Source organism: Copadichromis virginalis, linkage group LG22, assembly GCF_057382275.1.
Source record: "Copadichromis virginalis isolate Kocher_CV1m ecotype Utaka linkage group LG22, C_Virginalis_male_GT1.1, whole genome shotgun sequence".
Lineage (NCBI taxonomy): Eukaryota > Metazoa > Chordata > Actinopteri > Cichliformes > Cichlidae > Copadichromis > Copadichromis virginalis.
The window spans coordinates 22,085,590-22,106,690 of record NC_140638.1 but is presented as its reverse complement, the minus strand read 5'-3'; the positions used below and the strand labels follow the sequence as shown (position 1 = coordinate 22,106,690).

At 41.0% G+C, this 21,101-nt stretch overlaps 1 protein-coding gene across 4 annotated transcripts in view; it reads right to left on the bottom strand.

Moving 5' to 3' along the window:
- The window catches only part of rims3 (regulating synaptic membrane exocytosis 3), a 51,660-nt gene that overhangs the window by 28,874 nt on the left and 1,685 nt on the right, over window positions 1-21,101 (bottom strand). For 2 of the 4 annotated variants that reach the window (XM_085445831.1, XM_085445832.1), the window contains exon 2: window positions 1,322-1,645. In XM_085445831.1, the coding sequence (XP_085301957.1) occupies window positions 1,322-1,586 (265 nt within the window). In that variant the 5' untranslated portion in view covers window positions 1,587-1,645. Of the gene's footprint in view, window positions 1-1,321; window positions 1,646-6,146; window positions 6,220-6,246; window positions 6,266-21,101 lie in introns of those variants that run through there. The other 2 variants (XM_085445834.1, XM_085445833.1) reach the window with 2 other exon arrangements.

Sequence of the window (21,101 nt, the reverse complement as noted above, 5' to 3'; positions counted from 1 at the left end):
CATAGCACAACTTCTACTTTGAAGGTGAATGTTCTCCGGTTTGTGCTACACCTTTTTTGGTTTCAAAACAGCTTAAAAAATAAATGGCAAGTGTTTGCAGATGAGTCAACGCCGTCTATTGTGAAATCTTTCAATTGCACAGTTTTGTCTGACTGACAAATATACACAACTGAGCAGGTACAATAAATACGTATTTGACATTTTTGTTTAAAATAAAGCGCTTATATAATTTAAAGTACCGGTAAAAACACGCTGCTGCACAAAGCAGCAGAGAGCCAGATCTTGTGATATATTTCAACACTTACACAGAATTAGACACAGACGGTGTACAGCTAGGCAAGAAGAAAGAAAGAAACATGCAGACACGAACACTCTGTTCTGTAAAAGTTACAGTTTGATGTGCTGAGACGAGAAACAGAATGTGTAAGAGGACACGAGGAGATGAACAACTTCTTTCATACTGACAGATAGAGGAATGAAAAAGAAAAAAGGAAAAATTTGGCTGCACTCAAATAAGATGCATCCCCTGCTCCCCTTGCCCCTCCTGCCCATGCCTCTCAGCCTTTACAAAGTCTCAGTGTGTGACATGTTTTTCTTATTTTCCACCAGGAAAGAGTAGGTTTGTGTTCGCCACTGAGGCGCAAAGTGAGAAACGCTTTTCTTGCAGCTGCACAGGATCTGTAAATATACGCCGCAGGAGACGCATTAGAACATAATGCCGCTACCAAACAATCACCATGCGTACTTGCTGCTGCCGCTGCAAACCCGCTGCAGAGTTCAACACACGGCGACGCTCACAAATGTGCTGCAGCCTTTCAAAAAGGACTCGCTACAATACTAACACCTTAAAAGATAAAGCTTGTTCAATCAAATACTGTAGCTGTCAAAATAACCCCAGATACACTTTAGAGTGGATTATGCTAATGTTAACTATAATAATAATTATTCTGTTATAACAGTTTTAGTGTCATTTTAACAATTGCAGCAAGGTATTTAAATCAATTTAAAGGAACAAGGGTTAAAGAAAATTCAGGATAAAAATGATCCTCCTTCCTCTTCGAAATAACAAAACCCCAATTTTAAAAAGAATCTAAAATCTTCAAACTTTTAAAATCACAATAAAACAGATGGGGAGAGACCAAGGTTAGAACTAAGGAAAGGATACAGAAAGAAAAAACAGAAGCTATGAGGATGACGGCTGGGGAAATGAGGAAAAACAGATGAATTTGCCTTGGTGAAAGTGTCAGAAAGGTGGAATCAGAAAGTGAACATACATAGAGAGAACGACTGACAGATTAAGTAGTTTAGACTGTAAACTGACCTTGCTGGTTGAGCTGCTGTGTGCTCTTGCTCCACTGTGACAACCCCACAATGGCCACCATCTTGGCACCCAAACTGGAGCGCCGCTTCTTAGTCCCAGTCAGCGATGCAGAGTCTGGGCCCCCGCTGCCAGGACTTTTCTCCAGGCTGTACATGGCCCCTGAGATACTGGAGGAGCGCACCACGTTCCGGGCAGCCGTGCTCAGCCCGCTCAAGCCACTCATCCCTCCCGGGCGGGGCACCTCCACGGAGCTGCTGAGCATCATGGTCCTGTTGGACTGGAGGGCCGATGGGCTGGGGGGGGAGAAGGGGCCGGAAAGTTTGGCTTGACAAAAGAGACGAGAGAGGACAGAGAGTCAGGTGATCGTGAAAGAACAAATAGGGGAGAAGAGCTCAAATAAAAGGACGTCTTGACGTGCAGTGTGTCTCATAAAACACAGTGGAAAAGCTTGTCTTACAGCCGCAGCAGCAGCTCCCCGGGGCTGAAGGACACCAAGTTTCGATTTCAACCACAGTTTGGTTTTACACACTTACTGCAGAGGCAGAAAAAATGAGTTCTTACACCATAAAAGACACAGTGAAAAAGTGAAAAGCTCTAAAAAGTCTTTTTCATCTTCAACAGTTTTGAAAACTGAGAAAACAAAGAACACAAAGGTCAGCAGGCGAGGACAGTGCAGATGGCAGCACACTGTCCAAGTGAGGTAAACTATATCTGTGGCATCACACACACTCACGCACACAAATGTCAGGACTGGCCTGCTGTTGAGGGGTGACCCTGTCAGCTGGTATTTGTCTCCTGTATTTTTTTTTATCTTTTTTTTTTTTTTTGTCTGACCTTAAACAGCGACAGATGATAAACTCCAGAGCCAAGTCATCACTGGCTGGCTGAATCATGGCAGTGCGCGCGTGTACTCACTCGCCAAACTCTGATCACCTTTGTATTCTCAAACTGATGTGTACGCCACCTTTTGTACTGGCAGAGGTACAATTCTACTAATAAAACTTTTTTTCACTAGCTATTAAATGGGATTCAGCCATTGCTTACACCTGCAGTTGTGTTAAGCCAAAAAAAAAAAAAAAAACATCTGTGACTTGGGACCTTCTTTAACTCTGCTCCTTTTCTCTCCCATCACAAGAGCGATCATACGGAGGCTAAACCGACAGCCTGGAGGCACATTAAATATGTAGTTGTGCTGTGGCCGACATTGTGCTTTTATACTCACCCTAAATATTTCTTGTTCATCACTGCGCATTTTCTATAACGCTTATCTCATTGCCTCATAAAATTTGTATCACATATCACACTCAGGTAGCTTAGATGCCTAAACTTAAAGTAATGCAGATGAGAACTAGGTTAAGACAGTCAGAATTACATCACTTCGACACATCTATTGAACCTTAGAAGATAGCTCTCTTTCAAATGACAATGGCACAAATAAATGTAAAACAAAAAGAAAAGAGCGGTTTGGCCACCCTTTCTTTTGCAAATTTAAGACCTCACAGTAGGATAATATACTGCATTAATTTAGAGCCTTAGAGCTTTCAACCAAGTGCCCCCTTGTCTTTGGGTCTCTTTCTCCCGGACCTAACTCACAATACTGATTCTCTCCCGATCTTTAAAGCCAGTCATAAAACACATATTTTATTTAAAAATGGCCTATTCTGTTTGAATTTGAGGTTATGATGTATTAGCTTTTTATTCTATGGCGTTTCTTAACTACTTTATGTATACTGTGACTTTGGTAAGTAATTCCTTGTCAGGTGTTCTTATTTAAAGGTGAAAGTCATCTGTACATGAAATGTATTATTAGTAGTAGTAGTATTATCCTATCACAGCACTTCACTCTCAGACTGTAGGCTTACTTGTTTTTCCTAGAGTTTTGAAAAGTAAGAGCCTTTAGCTGTCAGGAGACAGACAGCATCTCTACTTTCAAGATCAGGCTTCGAAGTTTTTCATATTTGATAAAGCAAATACTTAGAGTTGGATCAGCTGCCACAGGCTTAGGCGTGCCAGAAGATTTCCCATAATGCAATGAGCACCTCTTCTCCACTTCCCTCTTTTCAGTCCCCGCGTGTTTAAATGCCATGATTGCATGCCATTGAGTTTTGTCTTCTCTCTCCAATGGCTTCTGTTTGGTCCTTTGTTTCACATAGCTGCCCCTCACTGAGCCTGGTTGTGCCGAGGTCTCTTCTTCTTCCTTCCCACTGTCACCTAGTCCTCCTCATAGGGCATCTATTATTCTAACATCTTTACAGTCTAAAGCACTTGGAGGCGATTGTTGTTGTGAATTGGTGCTATATAAACAAAACTGAATTAAATTGACTTTGCCTCCCTGTGACTTTATTTACTTCCCAATGGTGAAACGCAGTGAGGTCCAGCACACATCAGAGGAATAAATACAAATGTGGTTTTAGGGCTTTTTTGTTTGTTTGTTTTTTTACAGAGTGATCCAAAAACTGCAAGCACGCTTATAACATTGCAGAGGTGCATGAGAAGATCATCTTAAGAGAAAGATCAGTCCAAGTGTATGTATAAGGTAAGGTTTTGGATTTTTAATAGAGTAATGTCTGGGATTTTTGGTCTTCTCGCATATGATGCTAAATGAAACAATTAACTCAGGACAACAATCCTTCATCTCAATTCAGCCAGACCTATTGGAGCAGCAGAATACAGTTAATCATTCCTTACAATTGTACTACAACCACTGTGATGTCACAGTGATGCATAGTAATGTGTTTGACGCACTGCAGCTGAAATTGCCCTCTTTTAAGCAGTTTTAATCGCCCTGTCCTACCATGTTTACCATGCATGTTTAGCATGCTACAATGTGCTAGCCTAATCTGATGGTATAGGAGAGCTATGGAGTTCCTCAATGTCAGTAGAATTCATCATTTTAGGATTTTAAATGTCAGTGGAAAACTTCATGGCAATCCTTCTATTCATTATTGCCAAAAAAGCAGTGGAAATTTCCGTCTCTCCAGCCGTCCCACATGTGTGGCTAAAAGACTCAGTCGGTGATCGCTGGAAATGGCACAAAATGAGTTTACTATTAAAACATCCCCACTGCTGGAAATCATAAATAATATATACATACATGCAGTAAAATATGCCCTTTATGCATTTTTGGAAGAGAATACATGTAAAAGCAGTGTGTTTCATTTGTCTGCGTGAATCATTCTCCCAACCACTTTCTGCCACGTCACCATAAGCCCAAAGTAGCTGGCTGATTTTTAGAAGAAAACAAAGCAAAAAAATGACCAGAATAGGCAAAGTGGATTATTTTGAGGAACAATGAACTGATGTAGCAAAGGGCAGATTTTGGTATTTTGTAATGAAAGTCATAATAATAAGCTGAAGAGGGGGAGGAGGAGGTTGAGGCAGCGGGTCTGCATGCTTTGACATTTGTTACTGAGAGGAAACAGAGGCAGCAGGAGGGGGAGGAGCAGGGGCTTGAAAACAGAAATCCAGGTGAACATGTACTCCCTGTATATTCTTCTCATGTCTTTCTCCTTTTCCCCTCTCTTCTCTTCTCTCCTTTTTCTCTATTCCAGCTCTCTCTTTTCTGGCTCTCTTGGAACATGCAGTGATAGAGCGGGAGAAAATGAGGATAGGATAGAGATAGAGAGAAGGCTGCGAGAGATAAATAGAATAACGGTGGGTTTTAGAGAGGACACACAAGAAAAGTGAAGGAAATGAAAGGATGGGGACTGAAACGTGGGAGGATGAGAGATGCTTCATAATGAATGGACAGTGTAAAAAAGGGGGGGAAACTGCACAAAGCTGCAGTCTGATCTGTGTGAAATAATGGAGAGAAGGAAAGAGGAGAGGGAGAAGAATATGACACTGACAGTGACAGTAACTGAGACATCTATCCCAGCCTCCTTATTCTTTCTAATGAGATCTTCCACAGTATCAGTGAGTGTGGATCACAGGCTTAAATGTGACACAAGCTAAACTGAATGTGTGCTTCATATATGTTAATTTGCTACATTAATGTATTGCATTAGAAGCTAACAAAAGTAAGTATGTTTGTTTCTTTTTCACAAACAAAGAGTTAGAAACAGGCTGTACATACAATCAGTTACAATTCATTATTACTTATTTTCATTCGTTATTAATAATCTCGGACTCTCTTCCACCGCGTGTCTTTTATCCTGTCTTCCTCCCCTCACCCACAACCAGTCATAACAGGTGACTGTGCCTCCCTGAGTCTGGTTCTGCTGGAGGCTTCTTCCTGTTAAAAGGGAGTTTTTCCTTCCCACTGTTACCAAAATGCTTACTCATAGGGGGTCATCTGGTTGTTGGGGGTTTCGCTTTTTTCTCTGTATTTTTGCAGGGTCTTTAAAATTTAAAGCATCTTGAGGCAACTGTAGTTGTTATTTGGTGCTAACTAAAAATTTGAAAACACACTTGATATAGAAACCAGCTCTGCAAAGTGGAGCCAATTCAGAAGGGACTTTAATCTGTGTTCATTGTAGTACCCAGCAAGGGGAAAACTAATCTGGTTGTCGAAACGACCTCAGTTGAATTGGCAATCATGCTCTTAAGGAGAGTAAAATAGAAGATGAAAAAGAATATTATTTTGGGTTTGCTTACATCGTGATTAACAAGCCATGTGAGATTCACATTCATGTCATTCAGATTCACCCATCTGGTTTAAAATAAAACAACAACAAAAACCCACAAGACAAAATACTGTCTCTGTTTTAAGGCTTCAGAAATGGACTTCCAGTGGGTGGCGTCACTGTGGCTAAATCCATCTTTTATATACAGCTATGGTTCAGAATCAATGTCTTAAGCACTTCTCCACTTCCTTACACTGTACCTTAAATATAGAGCCGTGAGACGTTATCTTAGCCCAGCGTTGCAAAAAGACTGCAGAAACAGCATACCTGTCTCAGTCCATATATAGTAAATCTGCCTACCAGCAGTTCTGGTTGTCTCCAGTGGTTTCCTGGCAACCAAGTCAAATGGTTTGGGATACCACGTAACTGCTACCCCCACAGTTTGTTTCAACTGTCAAATCTTTGTCGCATACCACACATCCCTCATTCTTTGCTCATTTCCTACCTATCAAAAAACCCTTAACCTCCTAAACAGCCACACATTTTCGGTTTTTACATTTTGTTTTGTTAAACAAAGCAGACATAATGATGAGCTTTAAAGTCACTAAGGCTACGTTCACACTGCAGGTCTTAATGCTCAATTCCAATTTTCTGTCTGCTTGTTCACACTACAAATAAAATGTGACAGCAAACGCGCTCTAGTGTGAACCCTCAAAACCGCCCGCGTGCGCAAAAGAAGACGTCACACACAACGCGCTCTGTTTAGACCCAGACCAAACAGTATTGTTTGACTGATGGCCGTTAATATAAAGACTTGTTTCCCAATTTTGCTTTAAGTTATAACGTTATTTTGTTATTTACATATGGCCTAATAATTATCCTTATTGCTGTTTTAGAGGAGCGGTGCTTCAAAGGATAGTTGCAGATTTCTGTCAGAACCTGCAGATTATACAGTACAAATAAAATGTTCACGTTTCTCCAACGTTGTCTTCCAAACAGTTTCACTAACATCTACACTGGATGGCCAGGAAGCATTCGCGATGACATAAAAGACGGATTTAATGCGACATGACCATTTAAACAGCAGTCGCTTCTAAAACATCAGATATGTATCGGATTCAGCACGGCATACGAAAGTGACCCAGTTCGGTGCACACCATTGTTTTTCTTGTGACATTACCAATAAGTTTGATGTGTCACATGGCCCTCTTCCTATTGAAAAAACAAAAGTTGTATCCAAGATGGCCGACTTCTAAATGGCCACCATGGTCACCACCCATCTTGAGGAGTTTGCCCCCTCACATATACTAATGTGCCACAAACAGGACTGATTGGAATGATTTTTTTCCCGTACAGTGTGCCATGATGTATCAAGCCAAACAAAATATAATACATTTAAAGTGGGTCAGATCATTTCAGTAATAAGTAATTCTTTTGTTCGTTTGTATACTGCAGTGACATGGTTACACCACCTAACATTCTTTCAGTCTGTCTACTTCTAAAATCTAAGATATAATGTCACCGCTCAATATGGCACTATGCACCTGTCCCCATACAGCGTTTTCCTCAACCTACAGGCAGACTCAGAGCCCATCCATCCTCATCTCTATGTCAGACAGCTCCCTCGCCATATGTCTCTGTGCTCTCTAACTTCTCATCTCAAAGCTCATTTATTTCCCCTCCTGTCAGCAAACCACCCTCTCCGCCCATTCTGGTGGCTCTGAGCTCACCCTCCACACCTCAACATAACCCGTCTCCAGCCCGCAGAACCCCTAGCTTTCACTTATTAAAGTGCATCAGGTGGAGTCAAGTAAAAGTTTATATCTATAGTACATTTTAACAACCTCAATTGATCAAAGTGTTGTACATGTTATACAAAACATACACTAGACATAACAGTTACTAAATTAACAATAAATATACCGTACAACTCATCCGGTAAAATAAAGTGAATAAGACTGCTTAGTCAAAGCCAGGGTACCCTTCTCAACTGGAACTGAAAGCAAACGGGAATAAGTAGGTTTTCAACTTTATTTAAAAAACAAAAAACAAAAACCTCTTTCACTCCCCTAAGGTTAAATATGACTTAAAGTTAGCATGTCAAAACCAATTCACTGTTTCGTTCTTTACCTTTTTTTAGGCTTTTGTGCAAAGTCTTTTTCTGCCCTGTGCCTTCACATGTTTTTAACACAGATTAGAGAAGCATCCATTAAAATATGAATTTGATGGTCCTCTCATTTAGCTTTCAGTAACAACACAAAGCATGTTTACCGATGTTCACGTGTTTCACAGTTAACAGCTTATTTTGGTAGTTAACTGGTCAGAAAGGCCCATAAAAAAACAAGGAGAGCATTTATATATTCAATTGAGTTCAATTCAATTCAGTTTTACTTATATAGATCCCAACAACAGTCGCCTCAGGGCGCTTTATATTGTAATTAAGAGACCCTATAGTAATACAAAGGAAATCCCAACAATCAAATGACCCCCAATGAGCAAGTAGTTGGTGACAGTGTGAAGGAAAAAACTCCTTTTTAACAGGAAGAAACCTTGGGCTGAACCAGGCACCTGGAGGTGTAACCAGCTGGGGCAGAGAGGAGGAAAATAGGATCAAAGACACAACAGGACAAATGACAGATACACTTCATGTTTTGAGTCTTCCAGGTTTAAACTAATATCAGCTTCCAGAAAACCATGTAAAGAACCAAAAACAAAACTGGACTGTTTATAGGCAGCATAATTCAGCTGCTGAAAGAAAGCCCAGAGAAACAAAGGAGCGGGGGAAAAAACTTCTCTTTTCTCTTCCTCTCGTAAAATGCCACAACCTTGTAATTAGATATGGCTGAGCAATCCATTAATGGTCTCTTAAAAGTTGCTCTCTACTATGCAGACTACACTGGCCGTGCACTTAATTAATTGGCAATTTAGCAGCAGTGTAGATATTAAAGATTTACTGTACAGTAGGTGTGAGTGTGTCATCAGGTGACTCACCCCTCAATGTAAACTGACCCCGATAAACAATCTTACCTATTTTAACTTGTCTTTTCTCATCTGCTAATGCTGTTACTATTTACTCCCTCTGCTGATAGTTATTACTGTTTTTAGTTAGCTTATATTATTTTCTAAGAGACATATCTATTTTCATGCATCCTTGCCAAAAGCTTTTGGCTGAATTTTCCCACATGGGACAGTGAAGGGTAAAGTGAGCTAGATCACAACTAAATTAATATGGGGGAGTATATTAATTAAGACAGTGTTGTTCATTTGATATCAGTCAGATGACATCAGGCATTTAGAGGCACACAATACACAACTTACACTATGACAACCAGATGTTAACTATAAAGAGCGTGTATATTACTGAAGTGGATAACAGCTGTCCTGGCTAACAGCACTTTTTGGTTCATTTTAGAGATGACATGATACCACTTTTTTATGTCCGATACCGATACCGATATCATAAATTTGGATATCTGCCGATACCGATATGAATCCGATAGTGTTTTTTTAATCAATAAAACTGTTCTTTAATATCTTGCTGCATTTTGTATAAGTTCATACTCAAATTTAAAAAAAATAACTCTAAAGATATTCTGTTATACCTGTATGCAAAAAAATACACTGCACCCAAAATATTTCATAATTCAGCAATACTGATCAGTCTAATAAACTTAAACCTACACCATCCTCCCTATTCTGGTATTTTAAAGAGTAATTAGCGTAAATATTAAGCAACCTAACTAACAGGGTTCCAACTCCCAGCAACAAAAAAAAAAAGGGAACCACCCCCCACGCTCCACCTCATGATGCTTAATCAACGTAATCAACCTTAATTTGATGCAGTGTGAAAAAAATGCACCAAAATCAATTATTTTTCAAGAAATATTAAATAGATTCAACATCTTTCTTCTACAGAATTGCAGACTGCACAGTTGTTGCCTTCCCAAAGGAAACTTAATAGTTACTATATACAGTAATGGACTTCTATTCATTTTACATCAAATTAAAACTTTGGGTGTAAGATTCAGATAATTATTTAATACAAGCGAGAATAAGAAAGAAAAGTATGTATTTTTGCCCCCTTTTCCCTGTTAATGCCCTACCTGCCCCCTTGGCTAAACTTTGCTAGATCCGCCCCTGCACAGTTACCAGCCGTCAGCTACGTAGAAAAGGATCCTGGTGTAGAAAGTAATATTAAATAGATTCTAACAACAGCTTATCAAGGTTAAACGTGCTGCTGTTGTTTATCCGCTGGTTTCCTCTTTCTGGTGCAAAGTGGGTGATAAACAAACAAGAGAGACGGAGTCGCGACAGAAAAGCCAATCAGCTGATCATTGATCAGTTTCACGATTGAAGTACGAGAGGGAGGGAGACAGAAGAAGCAGTCGATCCATATATCGGTTGTTAAGCTTAACGTGGGAATGCTTTACAAACATTCAGAGATGAACTTACACACTTGCTTTACTTCTCTCTGGGATAACTTTGTCGGAGATGAAATGCCGGGTTGGTAGCAAGGCTCCAAATGCTCAACCAGACCACCGACAGGTCTTGCACGCCACAGCCGCTCTATCACGTGATGCATACTGCTCCGACGTGCTAAGGTTATGAGCCGAGTTACGCCATGTCACAAGTTTTGTGAGGTGCTTTCGTTATATTTAATGGATCGGATTACATTTTTTATTTCTCTGCGATATCCGATCCAGTAATTTAGGCCAGTATCGGACCGATACCGATATGTAATATCTGATCGGTCCATAGTTCATTTCATTATAAATTAAGGAACTGTGCAGATAAAATTCCATCCAGCACAGAAATTGATATCTGAATTCTGACTAAAGGAACAACATGCCAACTGATTAAAAACAAAAAACAAAAAAAAAAAACAGAATCTGAGTTTGTCATTGTTCCCTGTGTCTCCTCGGGATGTTGTTGTTGTAATCGCTCTCTCTCTTGCTCTCCTCTGCCAGGGTGGAACTCATTGCGGGTTCCAGCAAATAATCACGCACCTGCTTCTTGTTCTCCGGACACTCCAGCTACTACTTAAGGTGATGGCTCAGTGTTTCTCATCGCTGGATCGTTACGACACTTGTCGGTGTAACCCCATCTCTTTCTTGTGTATTCTCATTCCCGGTGTTTTTCCTGGCTTCCAGTCATGTTTTCTAGTCTATAGATCTTGCTGGACCCGTCCCCGTTTCCACCCCTGGAGTTGTGACTGTGAGCGTGAGTGTCTTTGTACAAGAACCATACAAGGATCATGTTAGGCAAATTCTCCAGCAGCTACTTGAGAATAAACTGTTCATTAAGGGGGAGAAGTGCAAATTCCATGTTGAGACTGTTCCTTTCCTGGGGTATATCATTGAGGAGGGGAACCTGAAACCGGACTCCGTCAAGGTTCAAGCTGTTGCTGAATTGGCCCGAGCCCACAGATAGCAGGCAGCTCCAACGTTTTCTCGGTTTCTTTAACTTTTATCGTAGATTCTTTTCGTGACTTTAATAAAATTGCTTTTCCTCTAACCCACGTAACCTCTCCTAAGATTTCTTTCCAGTGGGATTAGGATGCCCAAGCTGCCTTCACACTTCTCAAGGAGCACTTCGCCTCAGCTCCCAACTGGATCTGGGTCTCCAATTCAAGGTGGAAGTAGACACTTCCAACTCGGGGGTGGATGCCATGCTCTCCTAACAAAAGGATGGAGTAAGCTCCCTCCATGTGCCTTTTTCTCTCACCATTTGTCCCCTGTAGAACACAACTACGACATGGGAGATCAGCGTTGCTGGCAATAAAATTTGCCCTGGAGGACTCGAGACCCGGCTCAAGGGCACGGTCCAACCTTCATCTCATGGACGGATCACAAAAAGCTAGCGTACCTACAGTCCGCCAAACTGTTAAACCCCCGGGCAAGCCAGATGGACCCTGTTTTTCACCGGTTTCCATTTTTCTATTACCTATAGGCCAGGTTCTCATTATGTGAAACCGGACACTCTATCCCAGCTCGTCTGATTGGGTCCTTCTCTGAGGACCCAACTGACACTGCACCCATCCTGCAACCTACCTACACCATTGGGACCATTGCATGGGAAATTGAGTCATCGTTCCAAGAAGCACAGGGACCAGGCCACTGGCATGCCTCTGTCTTCTCTATAAAATGGACTATGGATTCCAGGCCACGGGGGGAGAGGATTTCAGTATCTGGCGGACTGGGAGGGCTATGGCCCTGAAGAACACTCCTGGATTTTGCGGTCAGTGGTTCTGGACAAAACCAAGCTTTGAGAGTTCCACCCCTGCATCCTGGCAAGAATGATGGGTCGCCAGCAGGCTCCCATTTAAGTTCGGGGGGTACTGTCATGGTTCCCTGTGTCTCCCCAGGCATGTCTTTGCTGAGTGGTGTGTGTGGCCGAAGAAGAGTGTGCCCCCCCACCCCACCACCACCACCAAGTTTCCACTCACACTTTGTATATGGCACCTGGTGATTGTGTAAATAAACTGTTATTTTTTGCAACATCAACAGAGTTCTGCGCCTGAGTCCGGTCATTCATTGTGACAGAGTTTTAAACACATGCAAATCTAAAATAGGTACAAAGCTATTCTTCTCCTTTCCACCATCACATTTGTATTCTTAGACTCTAATAAGAGTGGCTTAGCATGAATCACCGTTCAAAATAATCCTCATTTACCATAGATTGGGTGTTGGTGCAGCAATGCCATTCTTGCAATATCTCAAATAATCCATTTTAGATCCTCTCCCTTTAAGCCAGATTTCTTCTGACTGGCTGCCCTGGCAAACAGAAGGTCTGAACAGCAGGTTGATCATCCATCTGCACTTGCAGCTAGAGTTGTGTGCCTGAGATGAGCATTTTAAGGATGTTCCTCACCCTCCTTAACATCATGCAGAGCCAAGAGTAACAGGAAAAACTGTCTGAATTTGAGTCTTCACAGTAGTTGGAAGAATTAGCTTTTTACTCACAGGGATTAGTTACACATCCATCATTTTCTCTAAACTGAACACCCACATAAAGAACAGTATGTAGGCCTATATATATGGTAGAAAATAATAAAAATTGAATAACATTGTCGCTTTCAACGACTTAGTATATTAGTTTCTTCACCAGCTGAAACAGCATATCCTGATCATACACTTTGTTTTGTACATCCTGGTAAGTAATGAAGAATGAAAAGAAATATGAAAGAAATTTAGTACACAAGGGCAAGGCAGCACCATTAAAGCACTTCGTCTTGGGGCCACTATGGAAACTTCCCAGGTTATGATATTGTACGTGTGAACCCCAGCGCCTGCTGCCATTGTATTATACCAGACCTTATGCCGTGTGTGTGTGGGTTAGGGGAGTACTGTATCTCTGTGATCATAAGGGGTCTGTGAAGGCGAGGAAACAGAAGGCCGGTTATACAGCTACACACAGAGGAGAGCGTAAGACTGCCAAGCTGTGGGAAGACTGGGAGCCAAATGGATCACACACGTAATCGCACACAGAGAAACGCAGCATAGTGCAAACACACATATGCTGTGCTGAACGTATGTGCCAGAGTGGGGCAAAAGACAGAACCAAAGTATTGAATGACATAGGGTGTTGACACTGATGTCTTGGCTGCTGGTCTTGAGCTAATATCCAAATCTTCTGTGAACCACTCGGCTCACACACTCAGATCCGATTTCTTCAGTCTCACTTCGACTTGAAAAAGTACAAAGTATCAGAAGGCACGCTGACCAATAAGTGAGAGCACCACTCAATATTCACAAATTTCCATTTCACACTTTGCAGAGCAATATTATGCCTGATGCACACAGACACAAATCTGAATCAAATGCTAACAGCCATGAAATGAACAGAAAAGAGAAAGCTTTTCGCTTTCCCTCTCCCGTTGGCCCAATCAAATTTTTACACTGCAAAAACTCAAAATCTTACCAAGTATATTTGTCTTATTTCTAGTCAAAATTATCTCATTACACTTAAAATAAGACACAATCAGCTACAGGGCAACATTTCAGTAAGCTAAAGGAACTTGTTTCAAGACAGTGAATCTTGAAACTAGAGAAAAACTAGAGATTTTTCACTTGTTCCACTGGCAGATTTTTTCACTTAATACAAGATATTTTAGCTTAAAATAAGTGAAAAAAATCTGCCAGTGGAACAAGTGAAAAATCTCTAGTTTTTCTCTAGTTTCAAGATTCACTGTCTTGAAACAATTTCCTTTAGCTTACTGAAATGTTGCCCTGTAGCTGATTGTGTCTTATTTTAAGTGTAATGAGATAATTTTGACTAGAAATAAGACAAATATACTTGGTAAGATTTTGAGTTTTTGCAGCGTATCCAATAAAATCTTTAATGAGGTGAGTCACCAAGTCACTCCCTCTACATCACCTTGTGACAGCAGACATAAATTCGATTCGTCACACCACGTTTTCGCACAAACTGCTGAAATCATGTTGAATCGGCTGCGGCAGGGAAGCAAAGCTTTGAATTTTCCCCAATCACTGCTACAATTACAGTTCAAATTAGCCTGTCGGAGGTTGTTAACAATGAAATGTGGCATTAAAAAGTGCACATCTGTAAGCAAACAGATGGATGACACTGTGTCTTACTACCATCAGGCAAATGTCAGCCAATGACCAACATCTCTTTAAAGTTTGTTTTTAATTGCAAAAAGAAATATTTGTGATTAAAAACAAATTGATGATAATACAGAAAAAGCACAAAAAAAAGCTAATGTTAGGTATTAAACAAAATGGAAATTTAGCTTTTTCTTTACCTCAAATAAACAAATTGCTTAATATAGATGGCCAATCTATATACAATGGCCAGCAGGGGGCGACTCCACTGGTTAACAAGAGAGGTTCAATTGCATGGAAGGTTGTGAGAAAATTATGCTACTTTATGAATTCAGGACTTCAGCAAAAATTTTCCTGATGAGCTCTTAGATTAAAATCTTCTTTAATAAAGTCTAATGTTTGCTTTGTAGCAAAGTGACCCATTCAGAGCAAAAAACAGACTCTAAATGGTATACGATAAACTTTAAGGTATAGCCCACTTCCAATCGATAAGTTGCTTCCTCGTGGACATCCAGTTCAGCAGTTAGTTTTGCTCGTAGATACGAAGGATGTACGGGCAAAACTAACTACGAAGGACTTGCCAATCAGTTTTTCTGTGAAGCGCATTTTGTTTTTTTGGGGGTTTTTTTGTTTTTTTTTTTGGGGGGGGGGGGGTTACAGTGCATAATGGATACATCTCACTAATCAAACTAACAAGCAGCAGCTGCAGCTTATCAGCTCTGCCAACCTTCTAAATGTTCAAAATATCAACAAAAAAAAACTGCACAGGTTGGTGTTAAAATATATTAAATATTCACTCACTCATCCCCACTTTTCCAAACCTATTTCTCTATCATTGAGCTAGAAACATTAGACTTTCATTGAATTAAACACCTTGTCCTGGATTTGAGCCCACAGCTTTTTGGATGAGGCTCATATCATCATCGCATGCCCCACAGAAGCCTCACTAGCTCACAGGGTTTCTCTCTACGCATCGCCATGGGAAATTTGGTGTGAAAACAAGACACACTTTATCACTGCGCTGTCTTCTTTATCTGCCTGTAGTGACAGAAGCGAAATAAACTTCTTTTAATCATTATGTTTATCGTAAAAGCTGTTTGGTAGAAGACAGTCCATTTCCTCGCCGTTTCCCTTGTTGCACTACAAAGGTTGACCCTAAATCACTTTCCACTTTCATCTCTCACTGTAACCTGCAATCTGTCCAGCACTGGACTATTCTCGTTGCACTCTCTTTCTCTTTTCATCACCATCAAAAGAAGGATGCAGAGTTACTCAGTCAGCAGGGGGATGGAGAGCCAGCAGAAAATAGAAAAATAAAAGTCGGAACGGCTGGGCTGAAAGGAAAGTGGGTTAAGAGGGACGTGATGGATGAGACGGCGAGCTTTCCTGACTCATGGCCTGCTTTTGCTGGTGACTAATGTGGCCAGTGACATCTTTCTCACTATCCCTCAGCCCCCACGCCCCTCTGTCTCATCCCACCTGGGACACTGGTAGTCTGCCTGGGGCGGAGTATCACATAGGATCTCACCCAGCTCAACATGTCAAATCACCAAGTTCCAACTTAGAATGCAAGGGCTTGTGTTGTGAGGTTTTCGAGGGCTGCAGTAGGTCTGTAGAGAGATAGCTAGGTTTAACCAAAGCACAGCTTTCTGTCTTATTTACAGCTAAACATTTTAAAGGGATGTGTGCAATGGAATGCATACAGATCCTCCAGGAAGACAGGATAAGAGTTACATGTTTATCTTATATATATATATATATATATATATATATATATATATATATATAAATATACAGTGGGGCAAAAAAGTATTTAGTCAGCCACCGATTGTGCAAGTTCCCCCACCTAAAATGATGACAGAGGTTTGCACCAGAGGTACACTTCAACTGTGAGAGACAGAATGTGAAAAAAAAATCCATGAATCCACATGGTAGGATTTGTAAAGAATTTATTCGTAAATCAGGGTGGAAAATAAGTATTTGGTCACCTCAAACAAGGAAAATCTCTGGCTCTCACAGACCTGTAACGTCTTCTGTAAGAAGCTTTTCTGTCCCCCACTCGTTACCTGTATGAATGGCACCTGTTTGAACTCATCATCTGTATAAAAGACACCTGTCCACAGCCTCAAACAGTCAGACTCCAAACTCCGCCATGGCCAAGACCAAAGAGCTTCCTTTAATTTTTTTTTATTATTTTGTTGTTTTAGCAACATTAAATTTAAAAACTGTACTTTTGAGTTAAAATATATATTTATAATTTTAATAGATGACAAATTAAAAAGGCATGAACATTTTTTTGTAATGAAAAAATATCAAACCGTGACACCAAAGTATCGAACCGAACCGTGAATTTTGTGTATCGTTGCACCCCTTCTTTTTTTTTTTAGCTAGACCTAAATGTTATTCTTGTTTTGCTGATATAAATGATTTCTTAATAATAATAATAATGACTATTATTATATTTCAGGGATTTATTTTTATCTGCAGCTGAATCCATACTGTGTTTTTACAACATAACATGCAATCAATTATTATGTTTTATTATTATAAAATGACAATCCTAGGTTTCTTCTAAGGTTTATCACAGTTCGGGTTCCTCTTCTTTTTCTTCTAAATGTGTGTCAAGCAGCAGTGCTGAAACTAGCTCGTGACACAGAACATCACCACTTTGGTGGGGAAAGAACCTGAGTCAGTGTGAGGTTGAGAGATACTGGCTGGATACAGTCAAGCTCACCTCAATTCATGGCTTGGACTCTGGAGCTAGCGTCCTGAAGAGAGGCCGAACTCTAATAAGAAGACCTTCAGTTCCCACATTCAGCTTTGACAGCATTCCGAGGGAGGCTGGGGACACTGAATCTGAATGGACCACGTTCAATGGCTCAGGAAGCTACACAGAGCTGGCCATCAGAGGTGATGAGAGCCATTAAACGGAATAAAGGGTCCTATCAAGGTTGGTTACCCTACAGGACTCCAAAGACAGCTGCCAGATACCAGCAGGCCAATCAAAGTGCAGCTCTGGTAGTAGCTAAAGCAAAAAGTCAGGTATGGGAGAAGTTTGGCCATAGAGCCAGACTGTCAGTTGGCCTTGAAGCGATTCTGTCAAATCATCACACAACTCGGGAGGCGGAAGCAATGCTCTGCCCACACAGTGTTAATAGTGCAAGTGGGATATTGCTGCTCACAGTAGAGCCAATTCTTCTACACACTGGAAGAAGCTAGTTGAGGTGGTTTGGGCACCTGACTAGGATGCTCCTAAGCACTTCTAGAGTGCGGTGTTTTAAGTATATACCACCAAAAGAAGGCCCTGGGTTAGACTCAGGAGATTATGTGGAGAGATTGCTGGAGAGATTATACTGTATCTCTCAACTGGCCTAGGAATACTCCATTGGCTAACCTGAAGGAGTGTGGCTGAGGAGACAGAGATCTGGGCTGCAGCTGCACAACCCAGTGCTTGATAAATAGCAGATAGCAGGTAGCTGGATGGATGGATAATTGGGCCAAAAAATGAATACACAGACACTAATGGATAGTAAAAGTTAGTGTTGGATTAAATACTCATTTGCAACAGTACTGTTACCGACACTGCCATCTTCGCTCCTCTAACTGACACACAACTGCCCATAACATCACTGCACACAGGCCAGAACACTGGTCTTTCAACCTGGACAATTCCCTCACTGTGTCATGAAAAATGTAAACTTCAAAAATATAGGTCAAAAACCCCCATCACATCCATATGGGCTGACCTCTTCTGGGCAAGGTTCAGTCCAAGTATGCAAAATAATCTTATATAACACCTTAGTGTCTCAGTGGTAAGTCCAGTTTGGAGTGGGAGGTGAGGCGCGAGTCAAGCCAAACAATAATCGTCAGCCAATCACAACCACCGCCATTGATGACACATACCAGTTGGCTAGTGAATTGTGCCCCACAGATGGCTGTCCACGAGTGCACGCAGCGACATACGGTGCAACAATAACACACATATAAATAAGCACCCAGACACGCACACCGGAGCCTGTTCATTGCTATGATAAGTGTCTAGCTCTGCCTCTTGGTTGTTTTCATTTGATTTTCATTTCAAAGAGCACCAGAACCAGCAGCGGGCAGCTACAGATCTGAAGTGTGATCAGATGTGTCAGTGCATTTATGAGTGTGTGTGTGTTGCACTGCACTTTGCCTTTGCCCTTTCCAGCTATTGGTTTTTAGTAGTGTGTGTGTGTGTGTGTGTGTGTGTGTGTGTGTGTGTGTGTGTGTGTGTGTGTGTGTGTGTGTGTGTGTGTGTGTGAGCTGAGGCTCTTTGATGGAAGATGATATAGTGCACAAAAGTCAGGCTGGCCTTTGGAGCAGCTCATCTGATAATATGTGATGCTACTCTCCCCACCACTAAGACTCAAGACTATGCACAATCATACAATTGTGGTCACAACTTTACATAATATGATGGTAATTTGAGACTTTTATTCATTTCTTTCAACTTTTCTTTGTCCACAGTGAAATTATTGTACAGCAGACATGTTTACTGACTTAGTGGCTTATTTTGGATTTTCTCAAATCCATACAGTATACAAACGGACGTATTCAAACAGAAGTTTGCATACAGGCTCAAACATATACATAAACTTACTCAAAATCTTTCATTAAATTGTGCTGGATGTTCTACAAGAACTACTCCAAGGTCATCAGTTTGAATAATGGTGTGTCAAAGTTATTCGGACGCGTCTCCACTTTGCCCAGGTCTGGCAAAAGACTCAAACTGTCACCCTCAGATGAGAGGAAATTTGTTGGGATGTTAAGGAACAACCCAGAAACCACCAAGACTAGAGCCTGCCATGAACCGAAAACTGTTGGAACGCCAGCATCACTGTCCACAGCGAAGCAAGGTTAACAACGCTGACTGAGAGGGTACTCATCATTTTATGGTCAGAAAAGAGAAAGATTGATGTTTCTGGCCACAATGACAAGAGATATGTTAGGAGGAATAAAGATGAGGCTGTACTAACTGTCAAGCATGGTAGCGGTAGCATCATGCTCTGGGGCTGTTTTGTTGATATTCATACACTGCACAAAGTGGATGGAATAATGAATAGTAATCAACGACTAGACGAAACTTGGAAAAAACTGTGCGTTCCAGCAGGACAATGAACCGAAACACACATCAAAACTGGTTTGTGACTGGATTAAACTTCTGGAATGGTCTTCCTAAAGTCTTAACCTCAATCCTACAGACTATGCTTGAAATCCAGGTCCATGTCACGGTTCTGGGTCGGTTCGACCCAGCATTTTGAGTTTATTATGTTTTGATTTATTTTTGAATGATCGTTTTGTTACTCTTGTGCTTTGTTGATCATTATTATTATTATTATTGGAATTCTATGTGTCTGTTTATTCATGTTTTAGGAATTGTCCTTCGGTTGTGTCTGTATAGTATAGTTCAAGTTCCATGTGTCATTTTCTGTCTATCTCTCAGTGTCGTGTCTGCGTCCTTGTGTAGTGTTTTCTTGTTTCCTGTTTTATTGTGAAGGTCGGCGTCTCATGTGAGTGTGTTCAGGTTTGTCTCGTCTCGTTAATTACTCCCAGCTGTGTCCACCACCTGTGTGTAATCTCCCTGTGTTTCTCTGTGAGTATTTAAGTCGCGTCTCCTGTCATTGTAGTTGCTGGTCTGTCTGTGTATCCACCATGTCTCACTCGTGTGTTTTCCCTGCTGTCCGTCGGCATTCTCCGCTGCTCATCCTCCGCTGCTCATCCTCCGCTGCTCATCCTCCTTCATGTTCATGTCCTGGTTTGTGTTCACTAGTTTAGTTGTTCTCAGTTTAGATAGCCTTCTGTTCCTTTTGCTGTTTGCCCATTTTTATTTTGTGTTTAATAAACCACCCTCACACCTTTACAACTGCCTGCGTTTGGATCCTCCTTTATTTGCGAGTGAGATGAGTTCATGGAAATCACTGTATGTAAACTTCTGAGCACAGCTATATATTTCATCCAAGTAAATATTTTACAATAAGAGGCTTTTGTTCCATCCCAGACTTGCAGCTCAAAAGCTGCTTGGAAAGCCACACCCAACCAAATCTGGAGTAAAACTGTGACACGAGCACATGAATACTTCATAAGCAGACATGTGAGCTAAATGGCAGCTTTTGAGGATATAAAATGGGATGAGTGATCCTTGGTCTCTCTTAAATCGGTACAGAATAGCAAATTTATGAAAACTGGCTTCTGTGAATGTGTGAGTTCAAATTAAATGGAAGTACAGGGCCACAGCTTTCCACAGCACAAGTTTCAGTCTTTTTAAGATTTTATTTACTCAGTTGCGTTTCATTGGATTATTCAAAGGATCGAGTCTGAGTCACGGTAGCATTTTAAGAGTTAAGCATGAGGATAATTATTCTCTTTCTCCTTGAAACAGGCCGAGAAGATACAGTCCTTTAGTGCCAGTTAATGCACTTACTCGCTCTCGCTTACTCATGCTTAATACTAACAATTACAAGTGTCACAAATATCAAACTGCCTTCATACTATTCCCTTCACACGATTGAGAGAAAGTCAAAGTACAGCTACTTTGAAACCAAAGACTCTTTATTTTAAAAGGCCTTAGAAGTGTTAGAGACAAAACCTTTTTCTTTCCATCACTGTCTCATGCTTCAGAAATATAAT